We start from the raw sequence: 25,588 nt of genomic DNA, 5'->3' as shown, positions 1-25,588 counted from the left end.
AAAAGTCATTATCTCAGTAAATTAGAATACTTTATAACACCAGCTTGAAAAATTATAAAAACCCAAAATGTTGGCCTACTGAAATGTATGTTCAGTAAATGCACTCAATACTATGTTAGAGCTCCTTTTGCATCAGTTACTGCATCAATGCGGCGTGACATGGAGGCGATCAGCCTGTGGCACTGCTGAAGTGTTATGGAAGCCCAGGTTGCTTTGATAGCAGCCTTCAGCTCGTCTGCATTGTTGGGTCTGGTGTCTCTCATCTTCCTCTTGAGAATACTCCATAGATTCTCTATGGGGTTAAGGTCAGGCGAGTTTGCTGCCAATCAATCACAGTGATACTGTTGTTTTTAAACCAGGTAAAGATAGGTGAAAGCATGAAGTGCTTCTAAAATTTTCTGGTAAACGGCTGCGCTGACTTTGGTCTTGCTAAAAGAAATGTGACACTTGTAGCCCATGTCCTGGATACGTCTGTGTTTGGTGGCTCATGAAGCAATTACTCCAGCAGCAGTCCACTCCTTGTGACTCGCTACCAAATTTTTTAAATGGCCTTTTCTTAACAATCCTTCCAAGACAGCGGTTATCCCAGTTACTCGTGCACCTTTTTCTACCACACTTTTTCCTTCCACTCAACTTTCCATTAATATGCTTGGATACAGCATTCTGTGAGCAGCCAGCTTCTTTAGCAATGACCTTTTGTGGCTTACCCTCCTTGTGGAGTGTGTCAATGACTGCCTTGTGGACATCTGTCAAGTCAGCAGTAGTGTTGAGCATTCCGATACCGCAAGTATCGGGTATCGGCCGATACTTGCGTTATCGGAATTCCGATACCGAGATCCGATACTTTTGTGATATCGGGTATCGGTATCGGATCAATAGGGATGTGTAAAATAAAGAATTAAAATAAAAAATATTGATATGCTCACCTCTCCAGCGGCCCCTGGACATCACGCTGCTAACCGGGAGGCTTCTTTGTTTAAAATGCGCGCCTTTAGGACCTGCGAATGACGTCCCGGCTTCTGATTGGTCGCGTGCCGCCCATGTGACCGGCACGCGACCAATCAGAAGCCGCGACGTCATTCTCATTCACAAAAACTCCTAATTCTAGGAATTGAGGACCTGCGAATGACGTCACGGCTTCTGATTGGTCGCGTGCCGGTCACATGGGCGGCACGCGACCAATCAGAAGCCGGGACGTCATTCGCAGGTCCTAAAGGCGCGCATTTTAAACAAAGTAGCCTCCCGGTTAGCAGCGTGATGTCCAGGGGCCGCCGGAGAGGTGAGCATATCAATATTTTTTATTTTAATTCTTTATTTTACACATCCCTATGGATCCCAGGGCCTGAAGGAGAGTTTCCTCTCCTTCAGACCCTGGGAACCATGAGAATACCTTCCGATACTTGATGTCCCATTGACTTGTATTGGTATCGGATATCGGTATCGGCGATATCTGATATTTTTCGGGTATCGGCCGATACTATCCGATACCGATACTTTCAAGTATCGGACGGTATCGCTCAACACTAGTCAGCAGTCTTCCCCATGATTGTGGAGCTACTGAAACAGACTAAAGGGGCCTTATTAATCGCTTAGGAAGCCATTGCAGGTGCTTTTTGTTAATTATTCTAATTTACTGAGTTAATAACTGTTGGGGTTTTCATTGGCTGTATGCCATAACCATCAACATTAACAGAAATAAACACATGAAATAGATCACTCTGTAATGACTCTATGTAATATATGAGTTTCACTTTTTGTATTGAATAACAGAAATAAATTAACTTTTTGATATTCTAATTTTGTGAGAAGCACTTGTATGTACTGTAGATGTATCGTCCCCATTAGAGCTGTCAAGACTCTTTAAGGCCTCATTCAGACGTCTGATTTTCTCATTCGAGTGATATACGTGGTTTACCCGTGATAGTCTATGGGGCCATTCATATGTCCGTGATTTTTCCCAGACCAAACAGATAGATAGATATCGTCATGGCCAAAATTGTTGGCACCCTTGAAACACATACTAGTTACACTATAGCACACGATTGTCCATCTTAAAGGGAATGTATCATCACAAAATGCCCTGTTTCAATCAAGGGTTTTGGGTTTAATGTATTTTTTTATGTTGTCTTTTTTTTTTCCATTTGATGATCTGTGTAAAAATTTAAAAAAAACAAAGACTAGAAATCTTGCAATTTTCACTCTAAATTCCTGATGTTTCAAGAAATCCACACGTGCATTAGCCGTAATGACCTGACTCAGGCCCTATCTTATCTTTTGTATAGAATATAAGGTACAAAGGCCATTGTGATGAGAGGGGGAGCTGTGACATTGCTTATTATCATGGGTGGATCCTGTGTTATCAGCTGTGTATCGAAATTAGAACCCTGCCTCTGATGATAAGGAAACTGCTGAAAACTCTTTCTGAAAGGACAAGAAGGTTGGAGTTTAAAAAAAAAAAAAAAAACCAGAGAGAGATCTGTAGCCCTTACTGGAACAATTTTACAGCCCATTCACAGCACGAAAGTTTGGGTCACCATTGTCTTCTATGGGGTTCAAGTTCAGGTAGAGTTCTGCTAGCTGAACTTTGAACAAATGTCCGGTCGAACTCCAAGAACCAAAACATCCACGGACCCTTTCATCCCTAGCAATGGCCATTCCCCGAGCTACTTAATGGTTGCCTTTTACTCTGCGAGTGTAGTCCCCAAGAGTAGGGAACATAAGAGCTAAAATAAGAGGGAGCAAGATATTGTTTTATTTTTTAGGATTACTAGTTCACTGTTTATCGGCCATGTGAGAAGAGCTTTACCCATCGATGATGACGAACTTAGGTTTGATAAAGTGTTGTGCGGTCTTGTCATTGGGGCCCCCATGTAGCATATTATCAAGGTACAAACAATTATAACATTTGGTTTTATACAGGAAGGTGCCTAAATAACAGAGCTTTAATCTGGTGACTATGAATATTATTATTATTTTGCATTGCTTTATAGCGCCATCATATTCCGAGGCGCTTTACATTCATTGTCATCCCTGTCCGCATTGGGGCTCACAATCTATTCCCTATCAGTATGTCTGTGGAGTGTGCGTGGGTTTCCTCCGGGTTCTCCAGTTTCCTCCCAAACACGGGGAGAACATACAAACTCCTTGCAGATGTTGTCCTTGGTGGGATTTCAACCAAGGACCCGAGCACTGCAAAGCAACGCTGCTAACCACTGAGCCACTATACAGTCCTAACCACTGAGCCACTGTGCTGAAAATGATACACAATAAACAATACTAATAAATACCACCATACAGTGCTCAGATAGTAGACCCATTCTTAAAGGGGTTGTCCAGGACTTACACTGATGGTCAACATTTAGGTCATCAATATCTGATTGGTGGGGTGCAATACCCGGCACTCCTTCCAATCAGCTGTTCTCAGTGTCCGCGGCGGTTGGTAGTGCTCAGTTGTAGGGGGGCACAGCACAGCTACGTCAGTGGTATAGTGGCGGCAGCTGGGTACACCCGCGCCCCCTATTGATTCAAAGAGGGGCAGATGTGCAGTACCCAGCTACATTTACTCTACCTTTGGTGTAGCGGTGCAGCCCCGAAACTGAGCACTTCCATCAGACATTGATGACGTATAATATACGCCATCAATATAAAATTCTTGGACAACCCCTTTAAGGTAAACTAATAACAAGGGTATATAATTAATATAAGGATTTTTAGGGGAGCATGTATTTGGGATTCCCCATCAGCTGGGACCATTAAACACCTTATGTAAAAACATTACTCTGCTAAGGGTAAAATAATCCTTCCTACTAAAAATGCCATAAATATTGGGAATCACAACTGATAGATTTGGACCCATTAAACACCTTCTGATCACAGCAGTCAGGGTCCGCCAACCCCAGGGGCTATAGGTGTAAATTCTTCACTTGTTATGACGCCTGCACCATTTACCCCATAACTTCTTGTACTTTTCTCTACATTATGCTCTATATAAATACATTAACAATACTGTGTAGATAAAAATGGTCCATGTAATAAAATGAGCAAATGGACAAGAATCCACTTCCACCGTATGCAATGCAGGCGATACATACACAAGACAAACATTTTTCAACTAAATTACATATGTCTTCATTTTCAGAGAATTACAATTAGTAGGATCTTATGTCAAGGAATAAGTGGACAGTTTATAATAGAGTTTGACTTTTTCCATCCAATCCTGTATAAATCTCCAAAAATGCTGAAACGTAATTAAGGTTTTGGACTCACTTGAAGAAGTCGTCTTTACAGTAAACATTTCCAGCCCGAGAGAAGCAGCGTTCGGCCAGGGGTACCTGGCACTCGCAGCACTTAAGGCACGCGCTGTGCCAGTGACGATCTAGAACCTTCAGGATGAATTTATCCAATATGTGCTCGTTACATCCTGAGCAGCGAGGGATCTCTGTGAGAATAAAGAGAAAGACAAGAAGCCATCAACAAATAGGCAATAATACATCACTAGATTTACTGCAATTCTTCGCACTGTCAGTAAACAGACGAGCCCAAATCAATTTCCCAAACTGTCGCATCTTGGTCCCCAAGAATTGCTTTCCGGGATTTTGGTTTCTGGGTGGTGGAGAGGGGGGAAAGTGTTTGAATTTTATAATCATGCTAATCAATTAACACAAGATTAATATTCAAACTCCTGTAAATACAGTGGCTTGCAAAAGTATTATTATTATTTATTTACGGTATATAGCGCCATTAATTCCATGGTGTTGTATATGAGAAAGGGGTTACATACAGGGTTATAGATATAATTTACAGTAAACAAATTTACAACGACAGGCTGGTGCAGAGGGGAGAGGACCCTGTCCTTGTTGCCTTACATTCTACGGGAGTAGTATTCACCACCTTTGGCATTTTTCGTGTTTTGCTACCTCACAACCTGGAATTTCACAGTTGTTTTTAGGGTTTGTATCAGTTCATGTAAAGAACATGCCTACAACTGTGAACGTTTGGTTGTAATTTTATTTTGAAGCAAACGACAAATAGAGGTGCTTCTCACAAAATTAGAATATCATCAAAAAGTGAATTTATTTAAGTTTTTCAATGCAAAAAGTGAAACTCATATATTATATAGAGTCATTACAAACAGAGCGATCTACTTCAAGTGTTTATTTCTATTTTATTTCTGTTAATGTTGACGATTATGGCTTACAGCCAATGAAAACCCAAAAGTCATTATCTCAGTAAATTAGAATAATGAACATAAAACACCTACAAAGGGTTCTAAGCATTTAAAAAGATCCCTAAGTCTGTTTCAGTAGCTCCACAATCATGGGGAAGACTGCTGACTTGCTCTCAGTAAATTAGAATACTTTATAACACCAGCTTGAAAAATGGTTTTAAAATCCAAAATGTTGGCCTACTGAAATGTATGTTCAGTAAATGCACTCAATACTTGGTCGGGGCTCCTTTTGCATCAATTACTGCATCAATGCGGCGTGGCATGGAGGTGATCAGCCTGCGGCACTGCTGAGGTGTTATGGAAGCCCAGGTTGCTTTGATTGCAGCCTTCAGCTCGTCTGCATTGTTGGGTCTGGTGTCTCATCTTCCTCTTGACAATACTTTATAGATGCTCCGTGGGGTTAAGGTCAGGTGAATTTGCTGGCCAATCAAGCACAGCAACACCATTTTTAAACCAGGTATTGGCACTTTTGGCAGTGTGGACAGGTGCCAAGTCCTGCTGGACAATGAAATTTCCATCTCCAAAAAGCTTGTCGGCAGATGGAAGCATAAAGTGCTCTAAAATTTCCTGGTAGACTGCTGCGCTGACTTTGGTCTTGATAAAACACAGTGGACCTACACCAGCAGATGACATGGCTCCCAAACCATCTATCACGAACCCTACTGCAGACTTACAGCAGGAGTGTGTGCACGAGACACAGAAGGACAGTGGGTGAGGGAGGAGCGCTGCGGTGAGCCTACCTGCAGGAGCGCGGGACCTGAAACTCGTGACCACAGTGGTGGAGCCAAACGCCGGCAGTGACCAGCTAAACTGGAGAGTAGTCTGAACGTGCCGAAGTAAAGCCAGTAGGACGATGAAGTACTAAAGAGTGAGACGCTGAGAGTGGTCAGGACATAGCAAAAGGTCAGGCAGCCGGAGAGAGCGATGCAGTACAAACGGGGCAGACAGGAGATTAGTAAGAGTACAAGGCTGAAGGTCAGGGCCAGAATCAGACAGTAAGCATGGAATCACAAAGCAATGCACAGAACGAGAACACGGACCGGATCATACATGAGAAGGCAAACGGACTACACAGTATGCAAGCACACCAGGGGGGTCAGACACAGCCAGAACAGATCTATCACTGACAAGGATCCCCAGATGAAGGCAGGTAAATATAGCCTTCCCCAAACCAAAAGGAGGCCATACAAAATGAACCCTGGGAGGACAGGGAAGGAACCCTGTCCACAACCATGACACCATCACTGATTGTGGAAACTTCACACTAGGCCTCAAGCACCTTGGATTTTGGCCTCTCCACTCTTCCTCCAGACTCTGGGACCTTGATTTCCAAATTAAATGCAAAATTTACTTTAATCTGAAAACAACACCTTGGACCACTGAGCAACAGTGCAGTTCTTTTTCTCCTTGGCCCAGGTAAGACGCTTCTGGTGGTGTCTATTGGTCATGAGTGGCTTGACACAAGAAATGTGACACTTGTAACCCATGTCCTGGATACGTCTGTGTGTGGTGGTTCTTGAAGCAATGACTCCAGCAGCAGTCCACTCCTTGTGAATCTCCCCCAAATTTTTAATGGCCTTTTCTTAACAATCCTTTCAGGGTTGTGGTTATCCCAGTTGCTTGTGCACTTTTTCTACCACACTTTTTCCTTCCACTCAACTTTCCATTAATATGCTTGGATACTGCACTCTGAACAGCCGGCTTATTTAGTAATTACCTTTTGCGGCTCACCCTTCTTGTGGAGAGTGTCAATGACTGCCTTCTGGACATCTGTCAAGTCAGCAGTCTTCCCCATGATTGTGGAGCTGCTGAAACAGACTAAAGGTACCGTCACACATAACGATATCGTTAACGATATCATTGCTTTTTGTGACGTAGCAACGATATTGTTAACTAAATCATTATGCGTGACAGCGACCAACGATCAGGCCCCTGATGGGAGATCGTTGGTCGCTGGGGAAAGTCCAGGACTTTATTTCGTCGCTGGATCTCCCACTGACATCGCTGAATCGGCGTGTGTGATGCCGATTCAGCGATGTCTTCACTGGTAACCAGGGTAAACATCGGGTTACTAAGCGCAGGGTCGCGCTTAGTAACCCAATGTTTACCCTGGTTACAATTGTAAAAGTAAAAAAAAAAACACTACATACTTACATTCCTGTCATGTTCCTCAGCGTCAGCTTCCCTGCGTCCCCCAGTGTCAGCGGCGGCCGGCCGTATAGCAAAGCACAGCGGTAACGTCACCGCTCTGCTTTCCGGCCGGCGCTTATACAGTGCAGGGAAGCTGACGCTGGGGGACGCGACAGGAATGTAAATATGTAGTGTTTTTTTTTTACTTTTACAATGGTAACCAGGGTAAACATCAGGTTACTAAGCGCGGCCCTGCGCTTAGTAACCCGATGTTTACCCTGGTTACCCGGGGACTTCGGCATCGTTGGTCGCTGGAGAGCTGTCTGTGTGACAGCTCTCCAGTGACCAAACAGCGACGCTGCAGCGATCGGCATCGTTGTCTAGATCGCTGCAGCGTCGCTTAATGTGACGGTACCTTAAGGGACCTTTTTAAATGCTTTGGCAGCCTTTGCAGGTGTTTTATGTTAATTATTCTAATTTACTGAGATAATGACTTTTGAGTTTTCATTGACTGTAAGCCATGATCATCAACATTAACAGAAATAAACACTTGAAATAGATCTCTCTGTTTTGTAATGACTCTATATAATATATGAGTTTCACTTTTTGTATTGAAAAACTGAAATAAATTAACTTTTTTATGACATTCTAATTTTGTGAGAAGCACCTGTAGATGACCTATATGATACTTAATGAATATATTAGTTCTGGAATCCTGTTTAAGCCCGACCCTTTGGCTAATCCATGCTGCCTCAACAGATCACCAGCCAGAGCAGAACGAGAGAATAACCCGTAACCCATATGTTCTGTACAAGATCTTTACAGAACTGGAGCCCAACAATCATAACAGATATATTCGTTATCTACATTATCATTCATGTCTAGGTCTAGTGTTCTATTTATGTAACTATTTTATTATATAGCATTAAAATATTTTCCAGGGCACTCACAACATGCACTGACCGCCAGTCCTTGTCCTAATATCTATGTCATAAGCACACAGATATCCTAGAGGCATTTTCATAGGCAGCCATATAGCAAACTAAGTATTCTGTATTTCAGTAAGAAAACGGAAGTTGGGGAGGATGTAAAGTTAGATTTTGCTTCATTTGGATGCAGAACTCGAATATTGCGAGTCAACATCAACAATCACCGAGAAGCCACAACACCATGTATAAACCTAAATACTTTCACCAACATTTGTCATATATATGTAAAAAACAACAAACAAAAAAAAAATACACCAAAACTCAACTACCAGAACATTTAATGTCCCTCCACTGAATTATGGTTCATCATTATCCATGTCAACAAAGAATTCACAAATACTCAATCACTTGCAACAATCACTGACTCCGATAATCAACAATCAGTACAATGTTTGTTACATTTCAAGCACAAACTTATAAATACTGAAAGCTAAAAAAAAGGACAAACACGTTGTGCTTTTTATCTACTAAACAATGATAAAATATTCCGGAAGCAGAGTTTATGAGACCATAATCTGAGCTTTCCCCTGGCCGTCCGGCCGTTTGCCCATAGAATGACCCATTAGAAATGATTCTGTGCTCATCAGAAGCGTTGGCCGGTCTAGACTGATTGACCACCACTTGGCTTCTATGTAGCCGATGGACAGTTGTAAATGAGCCTTAATACAGGGGAAATGTAGTATTACAAGTGACCATTTAATTAATAATGACTGGCAGAATTTTGCTTGCTCATACAGCAGGTCCCGAGTGCAGGACTCATCTCTACTTGTTCATATGCCCTTTATATGCTATGTAGACAGGGTGAAACCCCTAATGTCTAAGGCTATGTTCACAAGTCCAAAAATCATCCCTTAGAATGGATCCAGCAGAAATCCGTTGATGAAAAGAGTTGGGCAGACAAAACATTTTGGTTTAGCTTTTAAAAAAAATAAATAAATCAACTAGATCCTTTTTTAACATTGAAGACTATGGAAAATGGATCCTTTAGTTTTTCTTCCATTTGAAAAGGATTTTGCTTACTGGATCCGTTTCATATAAATTACTACTTCACATGTTCAGTAGTAAAATGTTAAATATTTTCTTTCCTCCTCCAGTAAGCAAAGAAAATGGATCCTTTTCAAATGGAAGAAAAACTGATGGCTAAGTAACAGATCCGTTTTCCATAGCTTTCAATGTAAAAAAAAAATGAATCTAGTTGAGATCATTTATTCATTTATTTTTAACAGAACACAACTTTTTTTTTGTTAATGGATCGCTACCGTTTCAACGGATGATTACTGGGCATGTGAATGTAGGCTTAGGTAAGAAAACGGTCTACCAAAATATGGTGGATACATTTTCTTAATTATTCCAAGACATTGATTGATGCTGATTATTTCAATGTGACAGATGCAATATTTTTGTTACAATGTCTATATTGATTACATGATGACCATCTTCCCACCATGGGACCATTTTTTTATTTAAATCTGATTTTTTAAAGGGTCTCCTGTAAACTGTACACTGGGCAACTTCCTTCCCTACTTTTATTGGATACATTGTGTCATAGAAACGACTCTAGAGCAATTATGGCAAATTCAAGCTTTAACTGGCTGAACCAGAAATGTTGTAACAGTATTGCAGGAGATAAATCTTTTCAGATGACACATTGCCAGTGAGTTCCTTATAGGTCCCCAGGGCAATGAGGGATTAGGATTAAGGTCAGATCATAATCTCACTCCCCCAAGATCTGCTCCAAAAGAATTAAGTAAAATCTTCCAGACACTGAAAGATGCAGAACAGAAATACATCTTAAGAAAATGCTGCTGTTTATCTGTAAATAGGATTTTGCCTAGTATTAAATACTGTGCGGTAAGCGTATACTTTCTATGAAAGGCTGCAATATGCTAATGGATTGGCAGATTGGCGCACATCTGTGAATGCACATATATAAAAGAGCAGAGGACACTGCGGTTACAGAAACTACGCTCCAGAGAAGAACATACTATCACCTGGTCACCGAGCGTTCTGTCATCTGAACTTCCAATCCTGTCCTCTGTTACACCGTTCACACATTGCGTTTTTCCTGCATTTTTCTGCAGGCAATACCTGCTCTGTTTGCAGTAAATAAACTGCTTAAAAAAGCAAGTTATGGTGCAATATTGTTGTATTTTTGGTGCAATTTTGCTGTATTTTTGGTGCATTTTTGCTGTATTTTTGGTGCATTCCACCTCCAAAGCAGGGGGAATTCTGCATTATGATGAGCTATTAAAAGGGTCCCTTATATGATTCTTTCATGAGGACCCTCTTCTGTCTGTGTCTGCCCATGTGTTAATTTATAGGCTGTCATGATGCCCCCCTTATACCACTTCACTCAACAAAAGCTTGGAAAGAGCCAGGGAAGAACTTTCTATTAACACCTTTGGTTGACAAACAACACAATCATGCAGCATACAAATACCATAACCCTATAAATAAATGAGGTAAATATTTATAATCTTGATACTATTCAATTATATTTTTGGAAATTGAGCTTGCAGTTCACAGGTTATTACCTCCTTTAGAGATGTGTGCCTCCTCTCCCACCCCTTGTAGATGGAGGAGTGACACCAATTCCGGTTTCTTTGTGCTAAGGTTGTCTCCTTCAGTTCTTTACTAACCATGAGGAATAGGGGTAGGGAATAATTTCCCGATTGCTATGCATACGCACCTCCACTTACGTCAAGGACCATATTCCGGGTTCCAAAGCCCCAGAGCTGTTATGGCTCTGAGTCCCACCACTCAGACCGCCAGGGTTGAGCAAGTTACCACCTTTCCTTTAGATATTGGTTAACTTACAAAATTGGCAATAATTACTTTAACCCCTTCATGACCCAGCCTACTTTGACCTTAATGACCTGGCCATTTTTTGCAATTCTGACCAGTGTCCCTTTATGAGGTAATAACTCAAGAACGCTTCAACGAATCCTAGCGGTTCTGAGATTGTTTTTTTCGTGACATATTAGGCTTCATGTTAGTAGTAAATTTAGGTTGATAATTTTTGCGTTTACTTGTGAAAAAAAACAAATTTTGCGAAAATTTTGAAAATTTCGCAATTTTCAAATTTTGCATTTTTATTCTGTTAAACGAGAGAGAGTTATGTGACAAAAAATAGTTAATAAATAACATTACCCACATGTCTACTTTACATCAGCACAATTTTGGAAACAAAATTTTATTTTTGCTAGGAAGTTATAAGGGTTAAAATTTGACCAGCAATTTCTCAATTTTACAACAAAATTTACAAAACCATTTTTTTTTAGGGACCACCTCACATTTGAAGTCAGTTTGAGGGGTCTATATGGCTGAAAATACCCAAAAGTGACACCATTCTAAAAACTGCACCCCTCAAGGTGCTCAAAACCACATTCAAGAAGTTTATTAACCCTTAAGGCTGTGTGCACATGCTGTGGATTTTGCTGCGGATCCGCAGCGGATTTGGCCGCTGCGGATCCGCAGCAGTTTTCCCAAAGTTTACAGTACAATGTAAACCTATGGGAAAAAAAACCCGCTGTGCACATGCTGCGGAAAAAGCCGCGCGGAAACGCTGCGGATTATTTTCCGCAGCATGTCAATTGTTTGTGCGGATTCCGCAGCGGGTTTCAACCAGCACCAATAGGAAAGTGCTGGTGAAAATCCGCAGTGAAAACCGCAGTGGTTTTGCACTGCAGATTTTCCAAATCCGCTGCGGAAAAATCCGCAGGAAAATCCGCAGCGTGGGCACATACCCTTAGGTGTTTCACAACAGCAGAAGCAACATGGAAGGACAAAATGAACATTTAACTTTTTAGTCACAAAAATGATCTTTTAGCAGCAATTTTTTTATTTTACCAAGGGTAAAACGAGAAACTGGGCCCTGAAAGTTGTTGTCCAATTTGTCCTGAGTACGCTGATACCCCCTATGTGGGGAACCACTGTTTGGGCGCACGTCAGGGCTCGGAAGGGAAGGAGCGCCATTTGACTTTTTGAATGAAAAATTGGCTCCAATCTTTAGCGGATACCCTGTCGCGTTTGGAGAGCCCCTGTGTGCCTAAACATTGGAGCTCCCCCACATGCTACCTCATTTTGGAAACTAGTCCCACTAAGGAACTTATCTAGCTGCATAGTGAGCACTTTGAACCCCCAGGTGCTTCACAAATTGATCTCTAAAAATGAAAAAGTACTTTTTTTTTTTACAAAAATTTTCTTTTAGCCTAAATTTTTTCATTTTCACATGGGCAACAGGATAAAATGGATCCTAAAATTTGTTTGGCAATTTCTCCTGAGTACACCGATACCTCACATATGGGGGTATACCACTGTTTCAGCACACGGCAAGGCTCGGAAGGGAAGGAGCGTCATTTGACTTTTTGAATGAAAAATTAGCTCCAATCGTTAGCAGACACCATGTTGCGTTTGGAGAGCCCCCGTGTGCCTAAACATTGGAGCTCCCCCACAAGTGACTCCATTTTGGAAACTAAACCCCCCAAGGAACTTATCTAGATGCATAGTGAGCACTTTGAACCCCCAGGTGCTTCACAAATTGATCTGTAAAAATGAAAAAGTACTTTTTCTTCACAAAAAATTTATTTTAGCCTCAATTTTTTTCATTTTCACATGGGCTACAGGATAAAATGGATCATAAAATTTGTTGGGCAATTTCTCCTGAGTACACCGATACCTCATATGTGGGGGTAAACCACTGTTTGGGTGCACGGCAGTGCTCGGAAGGTGCGCCATTTGACTTTTTGAATGAATAATTAGCTCCAATCGTAAGCGGACACCATGTCGTATTTGGAGAGCCCCTGTGTGCCTAAACATTGGAGCTCCCCCACATGTGACCCCATTTTTGAAACTAGACCCCCAAGGAACTTATCTAGATGTGTGGTGAGCACTTTGAACTATTTTTATTTTCACAAGGGTAACAGGAGAAATTGGACCCCAAAATTTGTTTTGTCCAGTTTGTCCTGAGTACGCTGATACCCCATATGTGGGGGTAAACCACTTTTTGGGCACACGTCGGGGCTTGGGAGGGAAGTAGTGACGTTTTGAAATGCAGACTTTGATGGAATGGTCTGCAGGCGTCACGTTACGTTTGAAGAGCCCCTGATGTGCCTAAACAGAAGAAACCCCCACAAGTGACCCCCATTTTGGAAACTAACCCCCCCAAAGAACTTATCTAGATGTGTGGTGAGCACTTTGAACCCCCAAGTGCTTCACAGAAGTTTATAACGTAGAGTCGTAAAAATACAAAATATTTTTTTTCCTCAAAAAAGGATTTTTTAGTTTGCAAATGTTTATTTTCACAAGGGTAACAGGAGAAATTAGACCCCAATTGTTGTTGTTCAGTTTGTCCTGAGTACGCTGATACCCCATATGTGGGGGTAAACCACTGTCGGGGCTCGGAAGGGAGGAAGCACCGTTTGACTTTTTGAACGCAAGATTGGCTGGAATCAATTGTGGCGCCATGATGTGCCTAAACAGTGGAAACCCCTCAATTATAACTCAAACACTGACCCCAAGACACCCCTAACCCTAATCCTAACCACAAGCTTAACCCTAACCCCAACACACCGCTAACCCTAATCTTATCCCTAATTCCAACCCCAACCCTAATCCCAACCATAACTCTAATTCTAACCCTAACCCTAAGGTTTTCCATAGGCTTACATGGTTCTGTACACCACACAGAAAACTGCTGTGAATCCGCAGCCAAATCCGCACCATGTGCACATACCCTAATTCCAACCCTAATTCTAACCCTAGCCCTAGTTCTAACCCTAATTCTAACCCTAACCCTAATTCTAACCCTAATAGCAACCCTAACCCTAGCCCTAACCCTAAGGCTCCTTTCACTCTTGCGTCGTGTGACGTATATCGCAATCCGTCGTTTTGGGGAAAAAACGGATCCTGCAAATGTGCCCGCAGGATGCATTTTTTTCCATAAACTTGTATTGACGACAGATCGCGAAGTATGGCCACACGTCGCGTCCGTCGTGCACTGGATCCGTCGTGTTTTGGCAGACCGTCATCACGAAAAAACGTTCAAGGGAACATTTTTTCGTACGTTGCGTCCGCCATTTTCTACCGTGCATGCGCGGCCGGAACTCCGCCCCCTCCTCCCTGGACTTCAGAATGGGCAGCGGATGCGTTGAAAAACTGCATCTGCTGCCCACGTCATGCACAAATTTCACAATGTGCGTCGGTACGTTGCACCGACGCTTAGCGACGGAGCCGTACCGATGAAAGTGTGAAAGAAGCCTAACCCTAACCCTAGCCCTAGCCCTAACCCTAGTTCTAACCCTAACCCTAGTGGAAAATAAAAATAAATATAATTTCTTTATTTTATAATGCTCCCTACCTATGGGGGTGATAAGGGGGGGCTATTTACTTTTTTTTTTTTTTTTTGATCACTGTGATAGGATGTATCACAGTGATCAAAATGAATGAACGAATCTGCCGGCCGGCAGATTCGGCGGGCGCACTGTGCACGCGCCCTCCATTTTGCAAGATGGCGGCGCCCATCCTAGAAGGCAAATGCAAGTAGAGGAGCTGCGGAGACACCATCACGTGTTTCTCAACGCAGGCAGTGAATAGCCAGGCCTTTCACCGGGAAGGAACAACCAAGGGAAGGGCAGCATCCAATAAAGGAAAACATCCAATAAAGGAAAACCACCTATGCCAAGCATGGTATCCATCCACAGACAGCTGTTTCGGGGTTTTTGCCCCTCATCAGTGTGGAGTAGGAAACTGGCTATCAGGAGCACTGCCTAGTAGAAAGTCTATAAAGGCACGGATGATTGACCTCGTGGAGACCAAAACATCCAACACCGCGGAGACACCATCACGTGTTTCTCAACGCAGTGATCCAGAACACTGCCCCCAGATATGCAAATGCAAGTAGAGGAGCTGCGGAGACACCATCACGTGTTTCTCAACGCAGGCAGTGAATAGCCAGGCCTTTCACCGGGAAGGAACAACCAAGGGAAGGGCAGGATCCAATAAAGGAAAACATCCAATAAAGGAAAACCACCTATGCCAAGCATGGTATCCATCCACAGACAGCTGTTTCGGGGTTTTTGCCCCTCATCAGTGAGGAGTAGGAAACTGGCTATCAGGAGCAGTGCCTAGTAGAAAGTCTATAAAGGCACGGATGATTGACCTCGTGGAGACCAAAACATCCAACACCGCGGAGACACCATCACGTGTTTCTCAACGCAGTGATCCAGAACACTGCCCCCAGATATGCAAATGCAAGTAGAGGAGCTGCGGAGACACCATCACGTGTTTCTCAACGCAGGCAGTGAATAGCCAGGCCTTTCACCGGGAAGGAACAACCAAGGGAAGGGCAGCATCCAATAAAGGAAAACATCCAATAAAGGAAAACCACCTATGCCAAGCATGGTATCCATCCACAGACAGCTGTTTCGGGGTTTTTGCCCCTCATCAGTGTGGAGTAGGAAACTGGCTATCAGGAGCAGTGCCTAGTAGAAAGTCTATAAAGGCACGGATGATTGACCTCGTGGAGACCAAAACATCCAACACCGCGGAGACACCATCACGTGTTTCTCAACGCAGTGATCCAGAACACTGCCCCCAGATATGCAAATGCAAGTAGAGGAGCTGCGGAGACACCATCACGTGTTTCTCAACGCAGCCAGTGAATAGCCAGGCCTTTCACCGGGAAGGAACAACCAAGGGAATGGTGTCTCCGCGGTGTTGGATGTTTTGGTCTCCACGAGGTCAATCATCCGTGCCTTTATAGACTTTCTACTAGGCACTGCTCCTGATAGCCAGTTTCCTACTCCACACTGATGAGGGGCAAAAACCCCGAAACAGCTGTCTGTGGATGGATACCATGCTTGGCATAGGTGGTTTTCCTTTATTGGATGTTTTCCTTTATTGGATGCTGCCCTTCCCTTGGTTGTTCCTTCCCGGTGAAAGGCCTGGCTATTCACTGCCTGCGTTGAGAAACACGTGATGGTGTCTCCGCAGCTCCTCTACTTGCATTTGCATATCTGGGGGCAGTGTTCTGGATCACTGCGTTGAGAAACACGTGATGGTGTCTCCGCGGTGTTGGATGTTTTGGTCTCCACGAGGTCAATCATCCGTGCCTTTACATCCTAGAAGGCAGACGGACACCGGGAGGGACCCCAGGACTCGGTAAGTATGGGGGGGTGGGATCGGACAGCGGGGGGGGGGGGCGCCGGACAGGACAGGGGGGGCAGAGGGGAGAGGAGTGCAGCGGGGACAGAACGGAGGGGTAGGAAAGGCTGACAGCGGCGCCAGATCGGGGTCTCCAGCCATTGCCGATGTTATTGCAGCATCGGCCATGGCTGGATTGTAATATTTCATCAATTTTTATTGCTGAAATATTACGATTGCTCTGATTGGCTGTTGAAAGTGAAACAGCCAATCAGAGCGATCGCAGCCACGGGGGGCGAAGCCACCCCATCCCCCCTGGGCTGAAGGACCACTCCCCCTGTTCCTGTAGGTCGGGTGAAATTGGAGTTGACCCTTTCACCCGGCCTGCAGGAACGCGATAATTCTGTGACACAGCATATGTGTCACAGGTCGGATTGGCACCGACTTTCATGATGCATACGCTGTGTCACAGGTCGGGAAGGGGTTAATGCCAGTTCCCAGTGAGGGGTGGAGTACAAGAGACTGGAGTAGGATTTGTTGGGTAAGCAATGCCCCCGCTCTTTATAAATATAACAAGCGGGGGTCGCCGAGCACATCACGCGGCCCCCCGTACCACCACAGCTATGCTTACCTTGTCAAAGTTTGGCAAAAATGTCATGAAAATGCCAAAAGCCGCAAGTTACACAAATATTTTGCAACTTTCAAAACTTTTTTTTTTTACACCCTAAGTTTGGAGTAAAAGCTTTGATGAATCAGAGCCAAAGTCTTTTCCTTGAAAATACTTGATCGGAACAGGGTAAATATAATCTACATACAGTTACATGGTTGAACCATCACTGCTGTGCCCAGGATGGTAAGCTAAATTATGACGGAAGTCAAGGAATAGATAAGTTAAAGGGGTTCTCCACGATCAGAATCCATGTGTCCAAACAATTGCATATTTGTAAAGCAACGCAGATATGTCTCACCCAGGGCCGGACTGGCCATCTGGCAATTCTGGCAAATACCAGGTGGGCCTGTCTGGTCGTGGGCCGCCTTCTCTGCAACGTTGTTAACAGAATCGGTGTTCTCAAGACACCCGGACTGTTAAAGAATTGTGATGGAGCACAAAGTCGCTGAGTCCATCACTTACCCCAGCAGCCACGGGTATCATTAGAAATATTGGTGTTGTAAAAAATCTTCCGTTCCTCTATACAGGGTAATATTAGTAATATATCCCATCTGGTTCATGGGGACGGGGACAACATGGGCCTGTGAGATTTCAAATGCCAGGACTGAATTTCAGCCCCAGTCTGTACCTGGTCTCACCCTCCCCCGGTCCAGCGCCAATTCTCTGCCGCTACTCCAGTCTCTGTTTACAGGCTGCAGCAGTGATATCACAACCACAGCGCACATCACGGCTGCAGTCAATCATCAAGCTCAATAGCTCATGCTGCCTACATCATCAGAGCCACTGAGCTCAGTGAGTGGCTGCAGCGGTGAAGTACAATCTAGTTGTAATGTTACCGCTGCAGCCTATACACAGAGGCTGGAGTAACAGTGGAGAGTTGGCACTGGACCGGGGGATGGTTTGCTGTTTTTATACTATGTAAATTTTGGCACAAGTTTTTTGCAGATGGAAAACCCCTTTAAGCTAACTCTGTAGTTGGTAATGCAGCCAAATTTGCTCTAAAGGTCCATGCACGTGGCAAAGTCACATACTGAACCACTCCCTATGGTGGTGTATTGTACAGCCAATTCCCTCCGTCACCTAAGAGCTCGTTCATACATTGCGTTTTACATGCATTTTTTGGGGACAGAAAAAAAAAACCCTAGTCATTTACAGTTACAGCAAAATTAATGGGATGGAATTAATGGTGTTTTTCCCTCCATAGAGCCCTTTTTTTTTTAAACACACCATTTCAATATTTTCCAATTAAATTAAAATGGGTTAGCATTAGCAGCAAAAGGTAAAAACAAGAAAAAATACAAAAAAGCAAAGGATGCATGAAAAAATGCATCAATAATGCACCAAAAACACATAAAAAATGTGCACTATTTCCACTGTGGTTTTCTGCCCATGGTCTGAGTTTTTCAAGCAGAAAAAAAAGCTGTGTGTGAACATATCCATCGGGTAGTATAGTGAGGCACATATCCATGGGGTACTATAGTGAGGCACATATTCATGGGGTACTATAGTGAGGCACATATCCATGGGGTACTATAGTGAGGCACATATCCATGGGGTACTATAGTGAGGCACATATCCATGGGGTACTATAGTGAGGCACATATCCATGGGGTACTATAGTGAGGCACATATTCATGGGGTACTATAGTGAGGCACATATCCATGGGGTACTATAGTGAGGCACATATCCATGGGGTACTATAGTGAGGCACATATCCATGGGGTACTATAGTGAGGCACATATCCATAGGGTACTATAGTGAGGCACATATCCATGGGGTGCTATAGTGAGGCACTACTGGATGGTCTCCCTTAGTGTCATTGCCTCCAGGAGAGAACTCTCTGTATTAGGCCGGGGTCACACTAGACCGTAATACGGACGAGTGCAATGCGATAAAAAAATCGCATAGCACTCGTCCCAATGTTAATCTATGGGGCAGCTCCCATCATCCGATATTTTCTCGGCCGTATTCAGGATCCGAGTGAAATCGCAGCATGCTGCGATTGTCAGCGTTTCTCGGCCGAGAATCGCCAATGAAAGTCTATGGGGTGAGAAAAAAAAAAAATCGCACAGCACACGGACCATCAGTGCGACTTGCGAGAAATTCTCAGGCATTGGGCAGGTGACAGGAAAGGCTCAGCCATTATTTGCTCATTTTGCAAGTGTGTGAGAAAATCTCACCATACGGACGCCATACGGATGTCACACGGATCATTGGATGCGAGAAAATCGCATCCTCGCACTGCACACGGATCACTGTTTTGGTAACATTTGTGCGATTCTCGTCCGTCAAAAACGGACCGTTTTTTTATACGTTGTGTGTGTCCCCGGCCTTATGCCCATAATGGCGCATGCTACGAATGTTTCTCCACAGATGGACCTGATGGTGGCTTCCCACAGTGAGTTTTTTTACGCTGAGTGTTTAAAAAAAATGCAAGTAACTTATTTTACTTAATGGGCGCAGAAATGGTGCAAAAAATCTGCAACATCAAAAACTCACCAAAAGCTCATAGTGGGAACATGGCGTAAAGCTCCGTGCACGGTACATACGGTGTGTGCGCCATTTACCTGTAGATACCAAATACATAAGGCTGCCTGTGCCATATGGAACATCTGTGTGACCCCAATACTAAGTGTACGGGGAATTACTAGGGGACAACAACTCACATGATATGTCATCCACAAGGACATCATGTAGGAAGATGCACAGACAGCAGCCGGGCACCATGTGGATGGAGAGTCATTATGTTACTATGCTAGAACTTTACAGGTGTTTGGTAAAAAAAGACATTTTTAGAAAATATTATAAGTCACTAAGCTGTTCTTTACCAAATCTTTTGGCAATTTAAGAGTTAAAGCCCACAGGTCACGAAGCTCAACCTTCTCTTTATAAAGTTTTACAGAGACAAGACTTTGTATTAAGAAGTTCAGCAGCAGTTGGGACAATGTAACTTATTATTTGTACCCCAACTGCTGCAGCACCTCTTTGAGAAGAAAAGGGCTGGCTTCATGTCAGTCACTTCTTCAGCAGCTGGGGGTGTCCTACAATATATTTCTTTCTCAGATTGACAAAAAAAACAAAAACAACATCCACCACTGTGAAAGGGGTTACTAGGCAATGAGTGAAATGATATTGGGCAAAGCAGGCAGCACACTGCACAGTGTGTATGTGGTTTTATTGGGCAACAGTGTGTATATGTAATGCTTCCTAACAGGAGACCCTACTGGAAGATTTAAAGTCCAGTTCTTATAATATATTGTTACTACTTCTAGTATATAAAATAATAATAATAATAATAATTTATTGTTATTATTATTACATGTATTTATTATTTCCTCAGTAAAATACCTGTATTTCCAGATAAATCCCTGACACCAGAACACTGGAATATATTGTATTATTTTCTTTCTGCTTTAGAGGATACCCAGATGAAAATTACTGTAACCTCACATAGGTGCAATAATACGATGGTGAGCACTAGGACTGTGCATGTTCACCATTATTAAACCATGCGATTACATCATTGCTATTGAGAGAATGAAGAAAGAACTAAATTATGTTGAAATCCTGATACATTTTCTCCATATTAACAACTAAATTATGAAACTCTCTGACAGACAAATGGATGTGATAGAGCTATATATTCTATCATTACATTTATCTATTTATTATTTTTTAGATAGATAGATAGATAGATAGATAGATAGATAGATAGATAGATAGATAGATAGATAGATAGATAGATAGATAGATAGAAATATTTATGTATACTTCACATCAATCTAACCTATACCTACTCTATATCAGTTGTAACATTCTAATTATCTATCTAATGTTTATATCTATATCAATCTATCTGTTTATCATCTTCCATATTAAATCAATATGTTTATGTGATTATCAATCTAAATGAAAAAGTTTGTGTTAGTTTGGTTGTTATCCAGCCATAGCTATGTGTGTGTGTATATATAGTATTTTCTTAATTACTATCCAAAAACTGCATAGAATATAAGAATATAAAGGAATATTATTTTGATGTGGTTTTAGCCTTATTGGGAGCAGTAGGACAATCATGTCTGTTAATAAAATAACTTAGAATAAATGTAGAAGATTCATAAGTTAGGAAAATTGGAGTGCAAATAAATAGGAAATGATCTGATATAATGCAAACCCTGGAACACATCTCTTTTACACACATCTGATTAAGGAACCTAATTGTGATCCTAGATCCTTCCTATTATTAATACAAGAGAAGATGCAATAGATAATATATTATTATTGGTTGTACATGAATATTTACTATCAGCATATAATATAAAATAATGTGGTAATGCTCTGCAGCCTGGACCATGAATTTTTATTATGCTCTGGTAAGAAGATAGAATAAATTATATTTTAAACTCATAAAATCTTATGTAACTGTAGGGGCTTTTCTGACATTGATTTCTGTAATAAATCTCTATGTTGTGACTGTACAAAAGTTATCAGCTGCCACAATAAAGTATATAGACACTAGTGGGTATAGGAGGCACAAGAGGTAACACTGCAGGTCCACAGCTCGGGAGACACAACAGCTAATGATCCAGGGGAGAAGAACAGACCTCAGGCAGTCTAGATATATAGGAAAGGGAGAGAATAAAAGAACATCTGCAACTATCTATTAATCTATTATCTATCTGTCTATTTATTATCTATGTATCTATCTATTATATAACTATGTATTATTTATCTATCATCTATCTATTTATTATCTATGTATCTATCTATTATCTATCTATATCTGTCTGTCTATTTATCTATTATCTATCTATTTATTATCCATGTATCTATCTATCATCTATCTATCATCTATCTATCTATTATCTATCTATTATCTATCTATCTCTCTATGCCATATCTATTATCTATCTGTCTATTTATTATCTATGTATCTATTATCTAGCTATTAATTATTAATATAATATATTCTAATTATATTTAATAATTATCTATTATCTATGTATCTATCATCTGTCTATTATCTATACATCTATTATTTATCTATTATCTATGTATCTATGTATCTATTTATTATCTATGTATCTATCTATCTATCTATTATCTATCTATTATCTATTATCTATCTATTATCTATCTCTATACCTAAATGTGCATTCATAGGTGTATATGTATTTGTTACAGGAAATAAATATATCTTGGTACCGTGTTAGCCAGTGGATAGAAAAATATTTAGAGGTATCAACCACTGAGGACTCTCAATTCTAAATATTTATGTATTTGTTGTAATAGGTGTTATAGATATACACATATATACATACACATACACACACACATACAGGCATGTTAACATATAGGTAGATGATAGACATGCCCATTTGGTGTGTTATTATTTGTATTCTGAATCCCCTCTATAATAATGGGCATAATGCACACTGTGTGGTGTCTGCTGTAGTGAAGACTCATAATATATCCATGAATTGTACCGGAGAACAATTTATGTGGCTGCCCAGTGCCGCCTGCCTGGGAGTGATGGATGTCCTGGGGTGTAAAGGGCACTGGGCATGTGTAATATTCAGGAGCATCAGATCCTGCACAGAGAGGGGTCTGCAACTGTGATCAGCTCCTATTACTGATCAGAATATGAACTGGTGAATGATAGATAGATAGATAGATAGATAGATAGATAGATAGATAGATAGATAGATAGATAGATAGATAGATAGATATGGGATAGATAGATAGATAATACATATGGGATAGATAGATAGATAGATAGATAGATAGATAGATAGATAGATAGATAGATAGATAGATAGATAGATAGATAGATAGATAATACATATGGGATAGATAGATAGATAGATAGATAGATAGATAGATAGATAGATAGATAGATAGATAGATAATACATATGGGATAGATAGATAGATAGATAGATAGATAGATAGATAGATAGATAGATAGATAGATAGATAGATAGATAGATAGATAATACATATGGGATAGATAGATAGATAGATAGATAGATAGATAGATAGATAGATAGATAGATAGATAGATAGATAGATAATACATATGGGATAGATAGATAGATAGATAGATAGATAGATAGATAGATAGATAGATAGATAGATAATACATATGGGATAGATAGATAGATAGATAGATAGATAGATAGATAGATAGATAGATAGTTTGCCGCATAATATCTGAGCCATTCGTAGTGAGGACATAGATGGGTATTAATCAGTGGCTGTAATTTCTGGAGACAGAGATTGATTGAAGTTTAGATACATAAAAACAAAGAAAATGAATATTTCCATGACTGACGTTTGTTCTGGAAATGAGATTGTTTCATCTTCAGTAGCTTCTCCAGTAATATAAAAACCAAACCATTAGATAAATAGAAGCATTTATAAAATAGAGAACAACAGAAATATTAATGAATAGAGAAGGTAATGGCTGCACTATTGATTACATCAAGCGAGAGATCGATTAATGGGCTAACTAACTATTCCACATATGAAGAGATAATAATTAGGCAAATTAGAAAACGACACATACTTAAGAAAAGAACAAACAGCAGTCTAGAGAGGAAGAGAGAGAATGTGAGAGAGAGAAAAAGAGAGAGAGTGTGTGCATACTTTATATACGTGTATGTGTACAGATATAATGTGTGTGATGTTTCATCCTGTAGAGTTTATAGCTACCACATGGGTGTATTGAATAAATGAATATATTGTCCCTGGTTATAGTGTCTGTTCATCATACATCTTCATCAGCTGTGTGTGTAGTAGACCTGAACACATCATAACATCATCATATCAATTCTGATTTGACAATCCTCTGAATAGATTTGTATTATTTTAATAAATAATGCATAGGCATGTATGTATGTGTGTATGTATGTGCCTCTATCTATCTATCTGTTATCTATCTATATATCTATCTATACATATAGAAAAAGCAGGAAAAAAACAATGTTTAATAACAATAAGTTCTGCACCATTATAAAAAATCTATGTACTGGCAAATAAAGATAGATAGATAGATAGATAGATAGATAGATAGATAGATAGATAGATAGATAGATAGATAGATAGATAGATAGATAGATAGATAACATATATAGATAGATAAATAGATAGATAATAGATAGATAGACACACGACTTTCTGCTTTACATCTTATGTCTGCCTTTGTTTATAACTATTGATTATAACATGGCATCAGATTGCTAATACACACACACGTACGTACGTATGTATATATATATATATATATATATATATATATATATACACACATATATGTGTGTGTGTGCGTGTGGATGAGTTGGAGAGGAGCAGCACTGTCAGGACCAGGCTAGGTGCCATGTGCTTCATGTGATATATGGGGGCAGCTCCCTGCTCTTCACCTCTGGGTTAATATCCACGGAAATAGGAGAGAATATGACTCCAGAAACTCATTTCCATCTACAGATAAGAAGATCTACATTTGTCACAGAGTTTCCACTGGAGAAGAGACGACAGCCCAACTCTCCCCGATCACTAATCCCTCCACTAATCATCACTACTACAGGGAGGACACTGGGTAATCAGGGGTTAAATATTTCAGAACGAATCTTACCATTCATATTAGGGCCATAAAGAGACAATTCACACTATATTACCTTGTACAGTAAACAGTCCCGAACGTGTAGTATTTGATTTTCGTGTCATTTAAATTGATTTTAATTACTGACTTATTCACCTGATTTTTTTTTTTTTACTATTTTCAATACGTTTATTTATTTATTTTCTTATTGGCAACTTTTATCTTTACTATATATATATATATATATATATATATATATATATATATATATATATATATATATATATATATATATATATATATACACACACACACACATATATATATATATATATAGTTTATATACCATATGTGACTCAATTGATGTGTTTATTCATTTTTAAAGTTTGCACGGTATTATTTTTAGACATTATTTGTTACATATTATTTATTATTTGTATTCATTATTTATTATACATTATATATTTATTATTTTAACACATTGTTTATTACTTTGTATTATTTATAATGATTTGTATTATATCTGCAATGCTTATATTATTTCATGTATTATTTAAAGTTGTTATTTTTATTATTATTGTTAAACTACTATTCCCAACCTTTATGTTTATGCCTGTCATTCTACTATGGATCAGACATTTGTATAACTTCATTATATGACGAATTGGTTTTGTTTTCGATTTGCATTAATACTTTCTACCTCGTTGAAGGGCAAGAAACAAAGATCGGGTGGAAAATAGACCGACTTCATAGATTTACTTTCAAATAACAATCGTCTCATCTCTTCCCAACTGGAATAATATAGAATAATTTTTACACCAATACTTTGCAT

General features: G+C 40.6%; 1 protein-coding gene across 1 annotated transcript in view; it reads right to left on the bottom strand.

Annotated features, from left to right (window-relative positions):
• Positions 1-25,588, bottom strand: part of LHX4 (LIM homeobox 4) — a 76,514-nt gene that overhangs the window by 43,839 nt on the left and 7,087 nt on the right. The window contains exon 2 of the mRNA XM_069737721.1: positions 4,267-4,438. Within this exon, the coding sequence (XP_069593822.1) occupies positions 4,267-4,438 (172 nt within the window). The remainder of the gene's footprint in view (positions 1-4,266; positions 4,439-25,588) is intronic.

The sequence above is a fragment of the Ranitomeya imitator genome, chromosome 8, assembly GCF_032444005.1.
Source record: "Ranitomeya imitator isolate aRanImi1 chromosome 8, aRanImi1.pri, whole genome shotgun sequence".
In the NCBI taxonomy this organism is placed as follows: domain Eukaryota; kingdom Metazoa; phylum Chordata; class Amphibia; order Anura; family Dendrobatidae; genus Ranitomeya; species Ranitomeya imitator.
Note: the sequence above shows the minus strand (reverse complement) of the source record. Positions and strands in the feature narration are given on the sequence as shown.